Source organism: Cololabis saira, chromosome 3, assembly GCF_033807715.1.
Source record: "Cololabis saira isolate AMF1-May2022 chromosome 3, fColSai1.1, whole genome shotgun sequence".
NCBI classification, from domain to species: domain Eukaryota; kingdom Metazoa; phylum Chordata; class Actinopteri; order Beloniformes; family Belonidae; genus Cololabis; species Cololabis saira.
Window position 1 is genome coordinate 28,960,190 of NC_084589.1, and position 19,517 is coordinate 28,979,706.

General features: G+C 37.3%; 2 protein-coding genes and 6 non-coding genes across 9 annotated transcripts; 6 read left to right on the top strand and 2 right to left on the bottom strand.

The window, feature by feature from the left end:
• Positions 1 to 340: 340 nt before the first annotated feature.
• LOC133441057 (zinc finger and SCAN domain-containing protein 12-like) lies at positions 341 to 2,891 on the bottom strand. 2 transcript variants are annotated; one of them, XM_061718435.1, is made up of 2 exons: positions 2,738 to 2,891; positions 341 to 1,829 (listed from the first exon to the last, which is right to left on the bottom strand). In XM_061718435.1, the coding sequence occupies exons 1-2, from the start codon at positions 2,817 to 2,819 to the stop codon at positions 1,075 to 1,077; spliced, it is 837 nt and encodes a 278-aa protein (XP_061574419.1). In that variant the 5' UTR covers positions 2,820 to 2,891; the 3' UTR covers positions 341 to 1,074. The 2 variants fall into 2 exon arrangements, with proteins under 2 accessions (XP_061574419.1, XP_061574418.1); XM_061718434.1 differs by having other exon boundaries at positions 2,657 to 2,891.
• Positions 2,892 to 5,443: 2,552 nt separating this feature from the next.
• On the bottom strand, positions 5,444 to 9,256 carry tpi1b (triosephosphate isomerase 1b). The gene is made up of 7 exons (XM_061717103.1): positions 9,054 to 9,256; positions 7,014 to 7,137; positions 6,802 to 6,886; positions 6,589 to 6,721; positions 6,382 to 6,467; positions 6,207 to 6,294; positions 5,444 to 6,122 (listed from the first exon to the last, which is right to left on the bottom strand). Exons 1-7 carry the CDS (start codon positions 9,160 to 9,162, stop codon positions 6,004 to 6,006), a joined length of 744 nt encoding a protein of 247 aa, XP_061573087.1. The 5' UTR covers positions 9,163 to 9,256; the 3' UTR covers positions 5,444 to 6,003.
• Positions 9,257 to 12,306: 3,050 nt separating this feature from the next.
• On the top strand, positions 12,307 to 12,363 carry LOC133441211 (U7 small nuclear RNA). Its single transcript, XR_009782415.1, has one exon. It is a non-coding gene; the product is annotated as a U7 small nuclear RNA (small nuclear RNA).
• Positions 12,364 to 12,993: 630 nt separating this feature from the next.
• On the top strand, positions 12,994 to 13,050 carry LOC133441212 (U7 small nuclear RNA). Its single transcript, XR_009782416.1, has one exon. It is a non-coding gene; the product is annotated as a U7 small nuclear RNA (small nuclear RNA).
• A 620-nt stretch (positions 13,051 to 13,670) lies between these two features.
• Positions 13,671 to 13,727, top strand: LOC133441213 (U7 small nuclear RNA). The gene has a single exon (XR_009782417.1). It is a non-coding gene; the product is annotated as a U7 small nuclear RNA (small nuclear RNA).
• Positions 13,728 to 14,358: 631 nt separating this feature from the next.
• On the top strand, positions 14,359 to 14,415 carry LOC133441218 (U7 small nuclear RNA). The gene has a single exon (XR_009782421.1). It is a non-coding gene; the product is annotated as a U7 small nuclear RNA (small nuclear RNA).
• A 596-nt stretch (positions 14,416 to 15,011) lies between these two features.
• LOC133441214 (U7 small nuclear RNA) lies at positions 15,012 to 15,068 on the top strand. The gene has a single exon (XR_009782418.1). It is a non-coding gene; the product is annotated as a U7 small nuclear RNA (small nuclear RNA).
• A 671-nt stretch (positions 15,069 to 15,739) lies between these two features.
• Positions 15,740 to 15,796, top strand: LOC133441217 (U7 small nuclear RNA). Its single transcript, XR_009782420.1, has one exon. It is a non-coding gene; the product is annotated as a U7 small nuclear RNA (small nuclear RNA).
• Positions 15,797 to 19,517: the final 3,721 nt, after the last annotated feature.

The following is a 19,517-nucleotide window of genomic DNA, read 5'->3' on the forward strand; positions in this document are numbered from 1 at the left end:
TGAATCCCATTCAGAGTCTGAGGAAGGAATTAAAAACTGAAGTGGGAGCTGGAGCTGTTTAACCTCAGATATCTGGAAAACAGGAGAAAAAAAAAGGAGAGAACCAAAATCCCAGTAAAACCTTTTATCCTTTTATCAACCATAATAATTACCTGATAGCGGTGGTGATGGAGATGAGAAGTTTTTCAACTGACTCTTAAAGATTTTTCTACAATGTTGAAGGTGTAAAAATAGGAACTTTTAGAAATCACCAAAACGATACTATGCATTTCACAAAATTTATTTATAAAGCATATTCAAAAACAAGAACCGTTAAAATGGCAAAAAAATGACACACTACTGGGGGGAAAATTACTACATTGTAAAAAATTATAAAAAAATAAAAATCACTTTTTGAATCGGAATTTGATATTTAAAATGTTCACACTTTCAGATTGTGATCCAACACAATTTTATTTAAAAGAATGAAAAAAAAAGCAGTTTAAACAGCAGGTCTAACTGGATGATAGCATTTATGATCAAAGAAGAATTGTCACATGCAGATTTATAATGCTTCATATGTTTTTCAGGTGAGGGCCCAAGTGCTGAACGGACCTCTCTCAAGCAGCTACGGGCTAAAAGCAGTGCCAGTTCACATAAAAAAGAAAGTCCACCCTCTTGAATGCTTGAACAGAGTATCTTAACGCTGCCAAGAGCAGAAGATTGATGTGAAATATGAATTGATAACCTGCTACTGCCACCTGCTGGACACCCGCGGTATCTCTCCTTGGCTTCAGCAGCACAAATGGAAAAGTATGAAACAATTTTTTCTGTTTAGATACTGAATTTATAATTGTAAAATAATAAAAGTGGTGAATTATGTGTTAAAAAAAACCTGCCCATCATCATCTGCTGCTAGGGTTTACATTCTAAAAGCTTAGTTAGGTTCATGCACATTTACAAACATACTTCAGGACTGTGATATAATCACACTTTACAACCATTCCCAAAGCGTACCGAGTGAATTATAGCTAACCCACACATGAACATATAATTACATCCTCACTAACCCACTGGACATTGGTTTACATTCCATCATTCAGGTATGATGTCGTTCTTGTGCACACTTCTCACGTGCCTGCCAAGAGACTCCATCCATTTAAATGATTTACCACAATTAGTACACACAAAGCGTTTCCCCTCGGTGTGGATAGTCTGGTGTCTATTCCGAGCACTTGTCGTGATAAAGGTCTTATTGCATGAATCACATTTGTACGGTCGTTCTCCGGTGTGAGTCCGGATATGAGCTGCCAGGTGAGAGCAGTTACTGAAGCGCTTTTCACACACAGAGCAGCAGTAGGGTTTGCTTTCTTTGCTCTCCTCGCCGATACTGCCGTCCAGAAAAGGGTGGTAATGCACGGTGTGGTCATGCATGTCATGCACACTTGTTTTGAGACCGGAGGAAGATGAGATATACTCTTGCTCCAGGTCGTCCACATCCTCTCCATCATTGTGCATCCAGAACTGCTTGGGGATCTTGTCGTCCTCCTCCTCCGTCTTGATCCGTGAGGGCTCGGGTTCCTCCTGGTCCATGCTGTTGCTGTCTCCGGGATCTTCGTAGGACTGGGGCTCAGAGACAGACCCGGGTGGAGATGGGTGGTGGTGGTGGTCGTGGTGGCGCTGCAGGTCACCAGGAGGAGATGGAGGAGACGGAGGATGCTGCTGCTGCTGCTGCTGCTGCTGCTGCTGCTGCTGCTGCTGCTGATGTTGCTGATGCTGATGTTGCTGATGCTGCTGATGCTGGGGGTGTTGCAGTAGCTCTGCTTCCACACACGTGTCCGACCCGGACTCTGCGTAAAAGACAAAGAACAGCACGACTTACAATCAGTACTCGAGTTGTAAAAATAAATCAGGGGGGATGGTGGATTTTATCATATGGGGACAGATAATTTGTGCTCATTACAAATAATATAATATATTACAAATAACAGCACTGACCAAAACACCTGCAGGAATGACATAGCCACAGTTAAATGCAGCCTTCTGTAAGCTTTAAATATCCACTGGGCTTACATCAAATACATCAAACCACAACAATAAAAAACTTATCAATATGCCTATGTCCTTCACAGGATAAGTAAAATGGTTCACTGCAAACTGCAACCTATTTCTAGTTAAAATTTCTGATTTTAGTAAAAAATCTTATTACACTTAAAACAGGACTCATCACTAGAAAAAAACAACAATTTTCACCTGTTTCAAGTAGATTTTCACTTGAAATAAGTAGAAAAATCTGCCAGGGGAACAATATTTTTTTTGCTTGTAATGAGAAGATAAATCTTGTCCCACTGGCAGATTTTTCTACTTATTTCAAGTGAAAATTTACTTGAAACAGGTGAAAATTGTCAAATAAATTATTTTTCTGGTGTTATTTTTCTGGTGATGACTCTAAATGTTGAAATAGCAGTAATACCTCATTCATTGATGAAATGACATAAGGGATGGAAAGGGGGGATGGCAGTTTTACAGGGGGGATGATTTCTACTGTTTTTATTTCAGGGGGGATGCCATCCCCCCTCATCCCCCTTCAACTCGAGTACTGCTTACAACCAATTAACTAATAAAAACAACGCAAAAACTACATTATATGTGGTAAAGATGTCAAAATCAAACAAACCTGACTTCAGGATCTTCAGTTCCATCTTGAGGCGACTGATTTCTAAATCTTTTAAGCGGAAAATCTCGTCTTTGTATTCACCTATTGTCCTTTCAACAGCCTCAAAAATCTCCTCCGCCGCTGCGGACAGTCTCTCCCCCACGAAGGCTCTCAGTGACATCATATTGAGAGGTTTATCCCGAAATCTAACCGCACTCGGACGCGCTTGAAGACGTATTTGTGCGGGTCTGTGAACGTCACGCTTCGCTTGTAAACACGGACGTGACACAGAGACTTGTAGGAGTGCGCAGCTCGCGGCGGTGTCGCCCCCTTCAGGACTGGCGGGGAGACGGCGGAACGTTTCCTCGCTCCTGGGCAAAAACTGGCAAGTTTGATAAGTGAAGGAAAAATATTAAATTACAAAAATGTATTTATTTTTGTCAACTAGATACAATATATGGAATTAAGATATATTCAATTTGTGATATCTATGAACCACACATTGGAGTTTCATGCTATTAAGTAATAAGCAACCAAAATGACTAATAAAGGAATCTCAAACAACTTTTTCAAAATTTTCAAACAACTGAAATCTGCAAAAATCTAAATCCCAGACAATTAAAACTGATCACAACCAGCAAGGGCTTCTTAGGTGTCTCAGAGCCCCCAGGCTGTATAAGAGGGACTATTACTTTATGGTCATTTTATTTATCGGGCAAGACTAATACAATATTTCATGTACAATCTGTATGTTTTTTTTTTTTTTTTTTTTTTTCTAATTCAAGTGAATATATGTGTTACATTTGCATCCCGGATAGCAAAAAATGTTAATTCAATGTTGAATTATGGTCAGAAAGGTTGATTTTTGGTTAAGGTGATTGATGTGGATCAACCATCAAACAATCATCCAATTCTTGCCAATTAACCAATGTTGAAAAGATTTAATATTTCAGCCTAACCATATTTCAACATTGATTCACTCATATTTTGCTATCTGGGATGTCATTTAGACATTAATAACAAATCATATGCTTTACCCTTATTGTTACACTTTACAGCTTTAAAAAAATGGTTAGTTTTAATCTTGAAAATATTAATCGGCAAAACTCTTTAATACAAATTTTGAATGACAGATCTGGTTGGAATGAATACATTATTTAACTGGTCCCTTCATGATCGCCAAAAATGTTGTGGAAAACACCTATCAAATGCTCTTCAATACGTTCTCCCCAACTAGGTGAATAACTAGACTGAAACTGAGTGTCTAAGTTACCAAGAATAAGACTTGAGAAATTATCCAGATTTCAGTAGATTTCATTAAATTGCATGCAAAGGGGTCAGAACATACATCAGGCGTCTTGATGCAGAATGACAACGTAACAAAGGAAGCATACTGATTTTAAGGCCCAAAGGATGATTCATTCTTACGATTTGAGTAGACAAAAACATCTTTAAGGTCAGTGTTAATCTTTTTTGAGCAGACTCCCGGTCTGTACATCTGGCTGTTATTTTGCTGCTCTCAGCAGTTTGGGTTTAATCAAGTAGCCAAGGCTGAATTTTCTATCACATATAAATTGTGGAGTTGAACCCTGGTTATTGTTTTGCAGAGCAGGGAGTGTGTTATTTATATGATTTTTATTAAAACTGACAGACAACCAGAAACATTCTGGACTTTTAAGATTTGTTTTACTTAAACACTGTCTTTATGGAATTGGATCATAGCAATTCATGTTTTAGGTTAGTATTGTTACAGCAAAGTCTTCCTTTTCCCCCCTAAAACATTTGTATCCCTTTTGAAAATCAAAATCTAGACGGTTTGTTCTAACGAGAAAAATGACACCTTTTTTAATGAACTTTCAACGTCTTGAAAGAGGAACGACTAGTTTGTTTTGAGATTTCCCCTATGACAGCCAAAGGGCCTGTTTAGACGTGACCTCTGTTTTTGGACATGAGTGTAGTTTTTGTGACAGCTCCAAGGCCCTGTTGAACTTTGTCATACCCTTAAAAAATACAAGCAAAAGAAAATTATGAAAATTAGAAGTACTATTCTGATTTGATTAAGCAATACTTTCTGATCCAATATACCCCCCCCCCCCCCCATATGCACATTTGTAGCAGCTGTGCAGAGGTGTGACATGCAAAAAACACATGCAAGTGTTTAAGGTTCATGAGATTTCCACCTTACTGTGACTGCTGTATTTCAGTTGTATACCAATTTCACTTTTGCGTCATCTTGTTGCTTTTTGCCCCCCCACACAGAGAATGGACAGCAAAGAAAAAAAATTGGAAAAAAGCAAATATTGGAACATACATAAAGTTTGCTGAAGATAACCTTGAATATCGTTAGAAATGTTGACCTCAACTTGCACCTACGTAAGCAGCGTAAGAGATTTCCCCTATAGCATTGACAGGGCCAACGCATTTCATCACAGTCCACACTTCAAACTTCAGGTTTGACTTTTAGTTTGAGTCTTTTGCTGTGACCCTTAAAGTGTCAAAGTTGATCTTCATGCCCAATGATGAGCTGTATCAATGGGCCAGAAAGCTTATTTGCAAGCATGGTAGCCTGGAAAACTGCTGTAGGTTTTAGTTTGATGCTGGGCTATTAATAACAGCGAAGTGCTTCTCTGTATGGCATTGTCACTCCTGTAATAAAGCAGTTTCCAAACCATCTTGAGATTACTTGATCACCAAACCATCTTGACACTCTGCACATATAAACGATACTCCATATGAATCTCATCATATCCAAGAATGTGAATATTAAGTCAAGGTACTTATTGGAACAGAAAAACACAGCACACTGGATTTCTGGCTAAACTCTTTATTACGTTTTCCTATAGCCATGCTTCCCTTGTACCCAGTGGCCACGACACAGTATGGTTACTATATAATGGACACTTTTCTCTCGGCAAAACACTCAATGAAAAAAGACGTTGGATCATGCACATCTACAGGGAAGTAAAAGCCACAGATCAGAATAATTACACAAGAGATACCAGTAAAAAGACATGTGCGACACCGTTTACACAAAAAAAATACTTGGTAAACTTTTCAAGTAAAGGCGTGGGCCGTCTGTCCACCTCAGGGTGTCAGCATTTACAGCTTGAGCACTTAGTGTGGAAGTTGTTGCACACAGACTGTTCTCAGTAGACTCATCAGTGCAATACAATGCATGTGTCAACCTGTCCCTTTTCTTTATGACAAAATGCAAAAAGAAAAAGAAAAAGTGGGAACGACAACATTACACGAATACTTTGACTAAAAAGGGGGAAACAGGACCAAGTGCCAAGAGACAGGGGTGATGGAACTGGATCGCCAATGTGAAGCTGGCCTCAGATGTGGTCACCTCACAAATGCTCAGGTTTTTATACCTTGGCATTGATGATTTCAATGAATTCTGGCTTGAGGGAAGCTCCGCCCACAAGGAAACCGTCAACGTCTTTCTGGGATGCAAGTTCTTTGCAGGTGGCGCCGGTCACGGAACCTGACAAGAAGCAGTGATGGATGAGACGAGAGTCACACGGGAACATCAAATCCTTTTTTAATCTAATCAAAACAACCAACTGACCTCCATAAATGATCCTCACAGAGTTGGCCACAGCCTCAGACACGTGGGTCTTCATCCACCCCCTCAGTTTGTCATGAACCTCCTGAGCCTGAGATGTCGCACAGGGATTATTATGTTGGAGATTGCAGCCACAGTAATCACAATGAGTGAAATAGAAAGCGTTTCTAATATTTACCTGTGCTGGAGAGGCAGTCTTGCCAGTGCCAATGGCCCAAACAGGCTCATAAGCGAGCACGACCTTAGTCCAGTCCTTTACATTGTCTGTGAAAGAGATGCGTGATAAGATTTAACCTTGCATTTTGCAAGTGTTCTCCCTTCGAAAGAAGTGTTGCAATCGTCAAAATGTGCGCAAATAAAGTGGCATGTGTTTCAAGCCATGTACCTGCGATGACTTTAGTCTGAGCAAACACCACTTTCTCAGTGATGCCTCCCTCCCTCTCGTCAAGCTTCTCACCAATGCAGGCGATCACGCCGAGGCCGTTCTCCAGGGCGTGGGCTGTCTTCTGACCAATCAGCTAATAACACAGGGATTCAGGCTTCATCCATAATTCTCAAGGGAGGACATTAAAAATAAATATAAATCATCTCACGTTACCTCATCACTCTCTCCAAAGACATGGCGCCTCTCAGAGTGTCCCAGGATCACCCAGTGCACACCGCAGTCTTTGATCATCGCAGGGCTGAAGACAGGATTGTCAGAATTAAGTCCAATGAATAAAAACAAAAATGTTCCTGACATGTGTTAAAACTAACCCATGTCAAACATTGAACACAGACTCGTGATCCCTCTGAGGGATCAGGACTTACCTGATCTCACCAGTGAAGGCGCCCTTGGCAACTTTGTAGCAGTTCTGAGCTGCTACTCCAAACTTGTGATCCAGCTTGGACCTGGCGAAATCCAGATAGATGGCTGGGCAGCCACACACCACCTCTGAACCAGGTTGAAAACAGAAAGAAAAGCAAGTTAAAAAATATATATTAAAAAAAAGGCTTAAATTAGTTACCCACTATTCTTGATCATTTGCCTTAATATCAATAGATTAGCAGGATACTGAGGCATGTTTTTAATACATTAGTGAAAAGGTTGTCATCAACAATGTGGACAGAGTTATATTTAGCTTGAGATACTGTGTGGGGATTTTTTATACATAATCTTTTGTTTAACGCCATGTCTTTTGTACAACTAAATTTTGTTGTGCCAAATTCACTGAATTTAACAGAGTCCACGATCTACTGCAGAATATGGGACCGTCAGCTACAGAACGGCCCATTTTTCCACTAGACAAAAAGTCTGAAATGCTGCCAAGCCCACAGAAGCACTTTCCCCCCCACCGCAGCACTGACCCAAATGTTTGCAAGCTTGATGGTTGAAAAAGAGCCCCAACAGTGAACATGAGGGTCTGCAGCATGATAACATGAATAAACAAACGAGCGAGAGCCGTCATTTTTCTGCAAACGGGAAATGTTTCAAAAGGGTCATAAATGTTTTTAGAGGCGGCAAGTGAAAACAAATACTAGTTTACTATACAACTTCTCCTGCAGTGAAAGTTTTTCCTCATAACAGAGGGACACAGGCCAAGTAAAGCTCAGCAAAGTTGAGACATTGACATTCATAATGTAACTATATCTTTTGGGGTTGACGGTCTATATTAGACACCACATGTTATTATTGGTTTTGTAAAAGGTCATTTCTCTTGCGCCGGAGTCACTGCATTAAAGGTCCAAGTTCAGCCTCCGAAAGGTCAGCTACACTGCTGCATTCTGCAGAGGTTACTGTAAAGGCGGACAGCTGGATAAGCCTGGTAAAGTTTCAGACTGTAACTGTAAAGGGGCAGATTAATTTAGGGAGCAAAGTTCAAGGATAGTCTGAACAGAGCATAGTTTGCTCCTGAATAGGTCAAGCTGCGAATGTTATATGCAAGGGTGGTGTTGCATAACACAGACTTGCAGCAGGGTTCAACATTTTTTAAACGTGTTCAAGTAATAATCTAATAAATGAAGGAAATAAAAGGGAGCGCCCTTGATGAGAGAGCAGCTGCTGCCTCAGTAGTTTGTCTTCAGTCTGCAAGAAGCAAAAAGCAAAAAGCAACAGGGAAGTGAGCTGGTGGTGCATTCAGGTCACGACATGTTTCTATTTTTTTTTTTTTTTTTAACTGACTGAGGTTTTTCTAACCCAGCAATTAAATAATGATAACCATATGCTGTAGACCACTAGTCTTCAATTCTGGCTCATATGTTTTATTGTTCTGTATATTTTATGCGTGTCCTTGCATCACTCCTGATTCTGCTACACGAGTATCAGCTTTTCATCAAGGTCTGCAAAAGTCTGTTAACGACACAACCATGGTGTGCTGAATCAGGGAAACATCTAAAACATGCAGGACAGTGGAGCTTGAGGAGCTGGGTTGAAGACCACTGCTGTAGACTATGAAGGGCGAACAGCGCCATGATTTACCAGCCTGACGTGAATGCATCATGTGGAAGCAGCAGCCGTCGGGACTACGTGCTGCTGCAAACGCACACCCACCATTACATTACCGAGAAAAAAAACCTCTCGAGTGGTTTCCATCTGTGTACCTAACTCCGTCTCTGTCTGAGACGAAGAGATGCCCCAAATAAAACCAGAAAAAACCTGGGCCCAACCTTATGAAAGCCCAAAAATGCTAAAAATGTTACTGTTTTGTAGAATTATGTCATTCTCGCAGTCTAGGGAATGAAAATCAGAATCCGATGTAAGAAAAAAAATGAGAAAACGATATGTTTTAAGAGAGTTAATCAGACTTAAAAACACAAGCACCCACACAAATGGAAATTGTGATGAAAGAGGAATTGTGGAAATATCCATACCAACATTGGCGTCCACTTTGGCTCCGTTCATGGTGTGAATGAGCTCCCCGAGACTCTTCTTGTCTCCGTTCATTTTCCAGTTTCCACCAACGAAGAATTTCCTGGTCATTTTTGCGTTTTTTGTGGGGTAGGAAGCTACGTTGAAAATGAAAACGGTATCGACAGTCTGCAAAGAGGTCCCTTCAGTCAGTGGCAAGACAGCGGACGTGAACCAGCAGCTCGGGGGTATTTATTAACGCCGAAATGTGACCCCTCCTCTCCCTCGTCGCCATTGGTTTGTGGCAGCACGCCCTGAACGCATCTCCGCAGCTGGGAAGAGGAAGAGCGAAATGTCATGCTGCATTCAAGGACTATGTGGAAACTTTGTTTCACGGGAGTGAAGCCCATACAGGGGCCCAAACTCTGGGAGAGTTGAGACAAGTAGGGCTCTTGTATAACAGATATGTCTCCTGAATATGGGTTAATTATACAAACAAGAAAATTAGGTAAAAACAGGCGTAATATCTACTCCTTTATTTCAGAAGCTCCAGATTCTTACTATTTATGATATCAATATTTTTTCAGATTTATGCGTTTTTATTTATAACATCAATTCAAGTGAAGGGAATATTCCTGGACAGTTCAAGACTTACTTTAAATCAAATTCACAGGTTCATTCTTATTCAACTCGACAATCCTCAGATCTTCATCCTCCTAAATTTCTCACTTGCAAAGGTCAATTTTCGATGACATTTAGGGGCACTAAATTGTGGAATGATTTTTCCCACTTGGCAAAGAGCTCTTCCTCTTTGAAATGTTATAAAAGATGTTTGAAGGACCACTTGACTGCTGTTTTGTAACTGTTTTCCCAATCTATTGTTGCATATGTATCCATGTTTTTTTTTTTTTTGTCTTTCACTCATAGTGACATGATCATTTCTTTTTTTTTTTTTTTTTTTTTTATCCCTGATTTTTTTTCCATTATATCACCCAGTGCTCCTACCTAAGTGACAGTCCTGGGCATTGCCATCCTCTACCAACCCCAGCCCAGACCAACCCCTGAGGGCCCTGCACTGAGCTCAGGTCTCCTCCTTAACCTGAGGAGTGAGCAGGCCGCATCTTTTCACCAGACAGGGTGGGGTTTCTCTGGCCGGACGTAGCACGTGGAAGGATCACGTTATTCCGGCCAGATCCTCCACACCCCATCTGGCACCGCGCTTGGCCAGAGGGGGCATGTATAGCCCAGGACTGTGTGCATGTTTTTGTGAGGGGCAGCTGTGACATGATCATTTCTACCATTACTCTTATTTGCTCAGGAGTCAATACAAGTTGTAAAAACAATATCCCATGCACACTCACACACATTTAATTTTTTGTCTTCATTCTTTATTATTTATATATTGCATTATTAGTTTGCCATCACTTTTTTGTAGTTATACTTTTTGTATGTTAATCTTGTGTTCTTTTTAACATGTGAAATTGTAATAACTTCGGTGGAGGCTTCAAATAAGCCCATTGGGTTTTTTGCCTCTTCCTGCATCGTATAGTATTTATATTTGATATTTTCTTGTATATCTTTAAAACTGTGCAAAACAATAAACTAAACTAAACTAAATATAGTTGTTACTCATTTTCAGATCTTCACAAACTATTCAGCAACGAAATTAGCTACCTATTTTATGACTACAGTAATTGAAAATGAGTGAAGCTGTGTCGCAAACAAAATGCTGAAGAAGGTACAGCTAGCTTACATCTAACTAAAACCTAGATGGTGGTTTAAAGTCTCCTCTTACCCCCTCAAATAGATTAATTAAAAAAGAAGCTCCTTTTTCATGTGATTTGTGTTATGATGCATCAATGGAAAATTTAAGAAGAAAGGTGATTAAGCAAAGAAAAACTAAAACAGAAAATACATTTGCATTATCACCATTTTATTGGCAGATTGGAGTACTGTATAGTGTTAACATTTTGGTATGATAGAAGAGTACAATAAATTAAGTTTTGCTTGTAACATGCACAGCCATAAAAATTGGCATGTGTTATACAAAAAAACTTTATAAGAAAATTACTCAACCTTAAGAAGAAATAGTTTTTTTCCCCAACGTAAGTGATTCAACACTTACGTTTGGGAAAAAAGCTATTTCTTGTTATGGTTGAGTAAAACATACCGTAATACCATGACAAGAAGGCATTCATACCACTCAGCTATAACATTTTTACTAATAGTTTTATATGGACCTATCCTCATTTTGCCCTCTAAGAGCTGTAACCAGTCAAGATCTGGACAAAGAACAGTGTCCTGGAGTGTTTGTTACTGGAATGTTAACTACAGGTTCTTTGGGTGCAGTGGATTGTTGGTTACGGTTTCTGTGGATTTGGACTGATTCCATTTTAGTCCCTAAAGAGTTCTGGGACGAACACATCAGATTTATGAATGAGTGAAAGGATATCAAAGTATAGAGTGATTGTGTTATTGTCTCATCAATAAACTATATGTTGTAAAAAAGAGGGATTCAAATATTTGTCCATTTCAATGTTTTTCAAACAAGATCATTTAACTGCATGCACACACTGTACATGCAGTGTGTGCAGTATTTTTATTTGATTAATACATTTTTATTTAGCATAGAATGAAGGTAGCATTACTGTGAGAATAGATACAGAAACATATATTTAAATGTGGCCATTTATGAGTAATGTTTCACTATATTAGAAAAAATTTCCATTACAGCCAACAACAACAAACAAAAAAAAAAGGAAAAATCTAAAGAACTGAATGAACAGTCTGTACTTGTATAAAAGATTCAGGTTATTCTTTATCAACTGATGATTCCAACTAATGTTTCAACTTTCCAACATATGATCAGATCATGTCCTTGTTTGACCGCCTTCAAATCTGACCAATACTTTATAACCTTTAATAAACAATTATCTGAGGATGATGAATCGAAAGCCATGACGAAATGCCATTTCTTTGGCTGTTTAACACATAAGCCCCACCTATTTGTGACGCATACTGTACTAGAAATCTGATTGGACACTATTCACGCCCATCTGCTCTATTCTTCTATACCCAGCATACATTGCGGTAAAATATATGTCTAGTTTATATTTCACACAATAAATATGTCACTTTTTCAGTTGATAGTTGGGTTAGTATTATTTGCTATTGTTAGCGTTTCTATTATTAAGTTTGACAAACACACGCAAAACAAACCGTAATAAAAAGTCATGTGCTTGTGATACTAGTCTTGATGAGCAGCAGGGGTACGGTAGGAATCTTTGCTCTTAAGATATTTGTCCAGCAGGTTTCTCATAAAGAGAAGCCCCACATTCATGTGAAAAGTAAATAATGAATAAGATCTCAAGAGTCTTTATATGGAAGACAATCTTGTGCATTAACGCATAAGGTAGGCGCAGATATTTGAGGAAATTAACTACAAATACCACAAAATGTAGGAGGCACAATAAACAGGCAACTGAAACATACTCTTCGCTTAGAAATTGCATTGTTAGAAACAAAAGTAGGGTTTTTTTCAAATATTGTATTTAATATACTAATTCTAACATGGTTCATCAAATAAAAACATATCAACACTTCATAATTATTAAAAAAACCAGACTGATTTTGAAACGTTGTGTTGTGTCATACTAAAGACTTTAATATCCACCTTGTGGCCCTGTCTAAAAAATAAGGTGATAGTATCAATAGTTGATAGTATTGAGACACTTAACTGACATACAGCATTTTATTTTTAATTTTTTTGAATGATTGAAAGGATATAAAAGTATAGAATGATTGTTTTATTGTCCCATCAATAAAGTTTGTTTTAGAAAATGCGCAACAATGCCAACATTGTTAGCATTTCTATTATTAAGTTTGACAAACACACGCAAAACAAACCGTAATAAAAAGGCATGTGCTTGTGATACTAGTCTTGGTAAGCAGCAGATGTACGGTAGGAATCTTTGCTCTTAAGATATTTGTCCAGCAGGTTTCTCATAAAGAGAAGCCCCTCATTCATGTGAAAAGAAAATAATGAATAAGATCTCAAGAGTCTTTATATGGAAGACAATCTTGTGCATTAACGCATAAGGTAGGCGCAGATATTTGAGGAAATTAACTACAAATACCACAAAATGTAGGAGGCACAATAAACAGGCAACTTCGCTTAGAAATTGCATTGTTAGAAACCAAAGTAGGGTTATTTTTAAATATTGTATTTAATATCATACTAATTCTAACATGGTTCATCAAATAAAAACATATCAACTCTTCATACTTATTAAAAAAAACAGACTGATTTTGAAACGTTGTGTTGTGTCATCGTAAAGACTTTAATATCCACCTTGTGGCCCTGTCTAAAAAATAAGGTGATAGTATCGATAGTTGATAGTATTGAGACACTTAACTGACATACAGCATTTTATTTTTTATTTTTTTGAATGAGTGAAAGGATATCAAAGTACATAGCATTGTTTTATTGTCCCATCAATAAAGTATGTTGTAGAAAATGCACAACAATGCCAACATTGTTAGCATTTCTATTATTAAATTTGACAAACACACGCAAAACAAACCGTAATAAAAAGGCATGTGCTTTTGATACTAGTCTTGGTAAGCAACAGAGCCACGGTAGGAATCTTTGCTCTTAAGATATTTGTCCAGCAGGTTTCTCATAAAGAGAAGCCCCTCATTCATGTGAAAAGAAAATAATGAATAAGATCTCAAGAGTCTTTATATGGAAGACAAACTTGTGCATTAACGCATAACGTAGGAGGAGATTAAGAATTAAGGAGCTGAACTACAAATACCACAAAATGTAGGAGGCACAATACAGGCAGCTGAAACCTAAACCTTCGCTTAGAAATTGCATTGTTAGAAACCAAAGTAGGGTTTTTTCAAATATTGTATTTAATATCATACTAATTCTGACATGGTTCATCAAATAAAAACATCAACACTTCATACTTATTAAAAAAACAGACTGATTTTGAAACGTTGTGTTGTGTCATACTAAAGACTTTAATATCCACCTTGTGGCCCTGTCTAAAAAATAAGGTGATGGTATCGATAGTTGATAGTATTGAGACACTCAACTGACATACAGCATTTTATTTTTATTTTTTTGAATGAGTTAAAGGATATCAAAGTATAGAATGATTGTTTTATTGTCCCATCAATAAAGTATGTTGTAGAAAATGCACAACAATGCAAACATTGTTAGCATTTCTATTATTAAGTTTGACAAACATACGCAAAACAAACCGTAATAAAAAGTAATGTGCTTTTGATACTAGTCTTGGTAAGCAACAGAGGTACGGTAGGAATCTTTGCTCTTAAGATATTTGTCCAGCAGGCTTCTCATAAAGAGAAGCCCCTCAATCATGTGAAAAAAAAATAATAAACTCGAACATCTGCATAAGGTAGACATGCAGTGTTTGCAGAATTTTTATTTAATATATTTATATTTAAATATGGACATTATGAGTAATCTTTCACTATATTAGACACTATATTATAGTATATTACAGCCAACAAAAACAACAAAAAGGAAAAATCTAAAAACTGAATGAGCAGTCTGTACTTGTATAAAAGATTCAGGTTATTCTTTATCAACTGATGATTCCAACTAATGTTTCAACTTCCCTACATATGATCAAAAATTGTCCTACACATAAGCCCCGCCTATTTGTGACAAATACTGTACTATCAATCTGATTGGACACTATTCACGCCCATCTGCTCTATTTTTCTATATACCCAGCATAGATCGCGGTAAAATATGTCTAGTTTATATTATAATTATTTCACACAATAAATATATCACTTTTTCAGTTGATAGTCGTCATTGACATAAATTAATACGTTTGCTATTGTTAGTGTTTCTATTAAGTTTGACAAACACACGCAAAACAAACCGTAATAAAAAGGCATGTGCTTTTGATACTAGTCTTGGTAAGCAGCAGAGGTACGGTAGGAATCTTTGCTCTTAAGATATTTGTCCAGCAGGTTTCTCATAAAGAGAAGCCCCTTAATCATGTGAAAAGAAAATAATACACTCAAAAATATGCATATGGTAGACTTATATTTGATTAATACACGTATATACATGTGGCCGTTATGAGTAATGTTTCACTATATTAGAACACTTCCATTACAGCCAACAACAACAAAAGGAACAATCTAAAAACGGAATGAGCAGTCTGTACTTGTATAAAAGATTCAGGTTATTCTTTATCAACTGATGATTCCAACTAATGTTTCAACTTCCCTGCATATGATCAGATCATGTCCTTTGACCGCCTTCAAATCTGACCAAAACTTTATAACCCATAAACAATTATCTGAGGATGATGAACGTCGAAAGCCATGACGAAATGCCATTTCTTTGGCTGTTTAACACATAAGCCCCACCTATTTGTGACGCATACTGTACTAGAAATGTGATTGGACACTATTCACGCCCATCTGCTATATTCATACCCAGCATATATTGCAGTAAAATATATGTCTAGTTTATATTATAATTATTTCACACAATAAATAAATCACTTTTTCAGTTGATAGTCGTCATTGACATAAATTAATACGTTTGCTATTGTTAGCGTTTCTATTATTAAGTTTGATAAACACACTCAAAACAAACCGTAATAAAAAGTCCTGTGCTTGTGATACTAGTCTTGGTGAGCAGCAGATGTACGGCAGGAATCTTTGCTCTTAAGATATTTGTCCAGCAGGTTTCTCATAAAGAGAAGCCCCTCAAGCATGTGAAAAAAAATATGAATAAGCTCTCAAGAATGTTTATATGGAAGACAATGCTGTGCATTAATGTATAACGTAGGCGCAGAGATTCAAATTTAAGGAGCTGAACTACAAATGCCACAAAATGTAGGAGGCACAATAAACAGGCAACTGAAGTATAAACCTTCGCTTAGAAATTGCATCAAGTTTGAAACTAGATTAGTGTTTTTCCAAATATTGTATCGTACTAATCATTCTAACATGGTTAATCAAATAAAAACATATCAACACTTCATACTTATCAAAAAAACAGACTGATTTTGAACCGTTGTGTTTACTAAAGACTAATATCCACTGTGTGGCCCTGTCTAAAAATGAAGGTGATAGTATAGGACCAAATTCTTAGATATAGGAATGCAATAAATAAAAATATCAGTTTTATGTTACTGGTAGTGTTTACAGAGTAATTAAATTCCTACTTGACAGTTATGGATGTTATTGCTTTATCTAAAAAGCCCACCCCAAAAAAAAAATCTTAAAGGTACTTGAAAGACAGTATTAGCCAACTTCATTTGTTCAAGAAAGTATGCAACAATAATGTAAAAAGTGTCCTGATGTCTCTGTTGATGTCTTCAGCTTTAACATTTTCTTCTTAATAAATGTTGTCCCGCCCCTTTTCCTCATGCTATTCCAACAGCCAATCACTGAGCTTCATGTCTGACATTTCACCTAGTAGCCATACCTGTCAAGTCCCGTTTTGGCCGGGAAACTACCATATTTCACCCCTCTTTCCCGCTGTCCTTCCGTATTAATATTTTCCCGTAAATTTCCCGTTTTATTATATAATCATTTTGAAACAGCAAACTGAATTGCCACTGGCCTCGCGAGAACTGCCACCCGGGCAGGTGGCAGTTCTCGCGAGGTTAGTGGCGACAACGGGAGCAAACCAGCACCAGAGCCAGTGCCACATGAGTGAAAATGACAAATAAAAAGAAAATGTAAATGTTTCACTTGAAGATAATCAATGTGTATATAAACCGAAAATATTTAAAATAAATACATGTGCTTTAATTCACTTTTGTTTTTTCATTTAGGCTCTATTATAGGAATTACAAATATAGGAATGTCCACAGCATTTCAGTGTCAACAAAGGTCGTCCTGTCAGATTCTGAGCACATAATTGTAGTTTGTAAGTGGTTGACAGTTAGTTATTTTAGATTTATTTTAAACCCGTCTTGAAATGTCTGGACCTCAGTTGGGCTGGTGGGACCCTTATTTTTAAATCCAAAACAGGTATGCACAGTAGTTTTATATTCTGGTTTCTTGATACTAGTCTGAATTCATAAATACTGCAATTTTTTTTTCAAGCTACTCATCTTTTTTTTTTCTTTTTTTTTTTTTTTTTTACAAAGTATATAAGAATATGAGTATATTTTCGTTCAATAATATAGTTAATTCTCCCTGTGACCACTTGGGGGCACACTCATACCACTACATTATCTGTTTATTATAATGAAGGTTTATCTTAACACTTTCATCCACGACTAAGCAGATTTACAACTCTACTCCAGTCGTCCAGACTTTAAATTGATAAGCTAAACAAAATAAACCAACAATAAGAGTTACGACAAGAGCAAAAAGTTAGTAGAGGAGGGCTTGTAGGAGGACACTAGGGTTTCCAACTCCCTGAAAAATAAATAAGGGATAGCTCATCTGACCCCTTTTTTTCTGAGTGAAATGATTTGACTCGAACCTGAACTGAATTAGATGCATATTTTTGAATGATATGAACACATGGAAAACAATTTATTATCCAGCAATTCACTACAAAAACGAGCTATACGCATCATAAATAAAGGGGGATATTATGATCATACTAATCCATTATTTTTAAATTCTCATATTCTGAAGTTTAGAGACTTGGTTTATTATAAAACAATGCAAATCATGTTTAAAGCAAAAAATAAAACACTACCAGACAGTGTGCAGAAGTTTTTCATAGCGCCTGAGAGTAAATGTGAGTTTAGAGATGGATGCAGATTTTTGTTACCAAAAGCGATAACAGAAGTTAAAAGAAGATTAATTTCTTTTAAAGGGGTCCAGCTGTGGAATAGTGTTGATGTCAAACTTAAGCAATGTACTTCCTTTGTTATGTTCAAAAAATCATTATGTGTATTTATATTTGGGATTGACTGTAATTGAAAAAACAGGAAAAGAGATATGTATGTGTATGTGTATGCATCTATGTGTGTACATGTATATGCAAGTGTATGTACAGTATTATATGTTTTTTTTGCTCTTTTTTTTCTTCACACTTGACACCATGTATTGTGTAGCTTAAGTTGTGTAGTAGGCGGGTATTAATAAGCTCTGCTTCTGCCTGAGCATTTTTCAGTCAAATTGTAAAAAAAACTGTCCCTTCCTTGTTATTGTATATGACTGAAATAAACTTAAACTAAAACTTTAATACAAAATAACAAAATGAACTGAATAAAATAAGTATATTTCTTAAACAGAAAACATATCCTGCTTAAAATTGTATAAATTAATATAAAACAATAGAAAGAAAGCAGAAGATCCATTCTGTTATAGTGCACATTTTTAGTGCAATAAAAAAAAGTGCAAACAGAAACTCTGTAGAAAACTTGTAAACATATTTGTGCCTCAAAGGCCATGACTGTAGACTACCGTCAGTACTCGAGATGAGGGGGGATGAGGGGGGATGACATCCCCCCTGAAATAAAAACGGTCAAAATCATCCCCCCTGTAAAACTGCCATCCCCCTTTTCCATCCCTTATGTCATTTCATCAATGGATGTGGTATTACTGCTATTTCCACATTTAGAGTCATCACCAGAAAAATAACACCAGAAAAATAACTTATTTGACAATTTTCACCTGTTTCAAGTACATTTTCACTTGAAATAAGTAGGAAAATCTGCCAGTGGGTCAAGATTTATCTTATTACAAGCAAAAAAAAATCTCCACTGGCAGATTTTTCTACTTATTTAAAGTGAAAATCTACTTGAAAGAGGTGAAAATTGTTTTTCCAATGATGTCTTGTTTTAAGGGTAATGGAATTTTTTTGCGTGGGTTTCTTCCGGGTACTCCGGTTTCCTCCCACAGTCCAAAAACATGCATGCTAGGTTAATTGGTGATTCTAAATTGCCCGTAGGTGTGAGTGTGAGTGTGCCTGGTTGTTTGTCTGTATATGTGGCCCTGCGATGGACTGGCAACCTGTCCAGGGTGTAACCCCTGCCTTTCGCCTGAAAATAGCTAGGATAGGCTCCAGCAGACTCCCGTGACCCTGCAAAGGATAAAGCGGGTATAGATAATGGATGGATGGATGGGATTTTTTTACTAAAATGAGAAATTTTAACTAGAAATATTCTTGTTAAGATTTTGAGTTTTTGCAGTGATCCATTTTACTTATCCTGTGAAGGACAGAGGCATATTGATAAGTTCAGAAAACTGTTTTTTATTGTTGTGTTTTGATGTATTGTAAGCCCAGTGGATATTTAAAGCTTACAGAAGGCTGCATTTAACTGCTGCTATGTCATTCCTGCAGTATTTCTGCAGGTGTTTTGGTCAGTGCTATTATTTGCAGTACTCGAGTTGTAAAAGAAAATCAGGGGGGATAGTGGATTTTATCATATGGGGACAGATCATTTGTGCTGATTACAAATAATATAATATATTACAAATAATAAAAGGGTTACACCCTGGACAGGTCGCCAGTC

What these genes read in the sequence shown, in the direction of transcription:
- LOC133441057 (XM_061718434.1), bottom strand. Translation starts at nt 2,819, where the DNA reads ATGATGTCACTGAGAGCCTTCGTGGGGGAGAGACTGTCCGCAGCGGCG. An exon ending in ACTGAAGATCCTGAAGTCAG is followed by an intron (nt 1,830 to 2,656) that starts GTTTGTTTGATT and finishes TCTTTTACGCAG; the next exon opens with AGTCCGGGTCGGACACGTGT.
- tpi1b (XM_061717103.1), bottom strand. Translation starts at nt 9,162, where the DNA reads ATGACCAGGAAATTCTTCGTTGGTGGAAACTGGAAAATGAACGGAGAC. An exon ending in CAAAGTGGACGCCAATGTTG is followed by an intron (nt 7,138 to 9,053) that starts GTATGGATATTT and finishes AACCTGGTTCAG; the next exon opens with AGGTGGTGTGTGGCTGCCCA. An exon ending in TGTGAGGATCATTTATGGAG is followed by an intron (nt 6,123 to 6,206) that starts GTCAGTTGGTTG and finishes GCTTCTTGTCAG; the next exon opens with GTTCCGTGACCGGCGCCACC.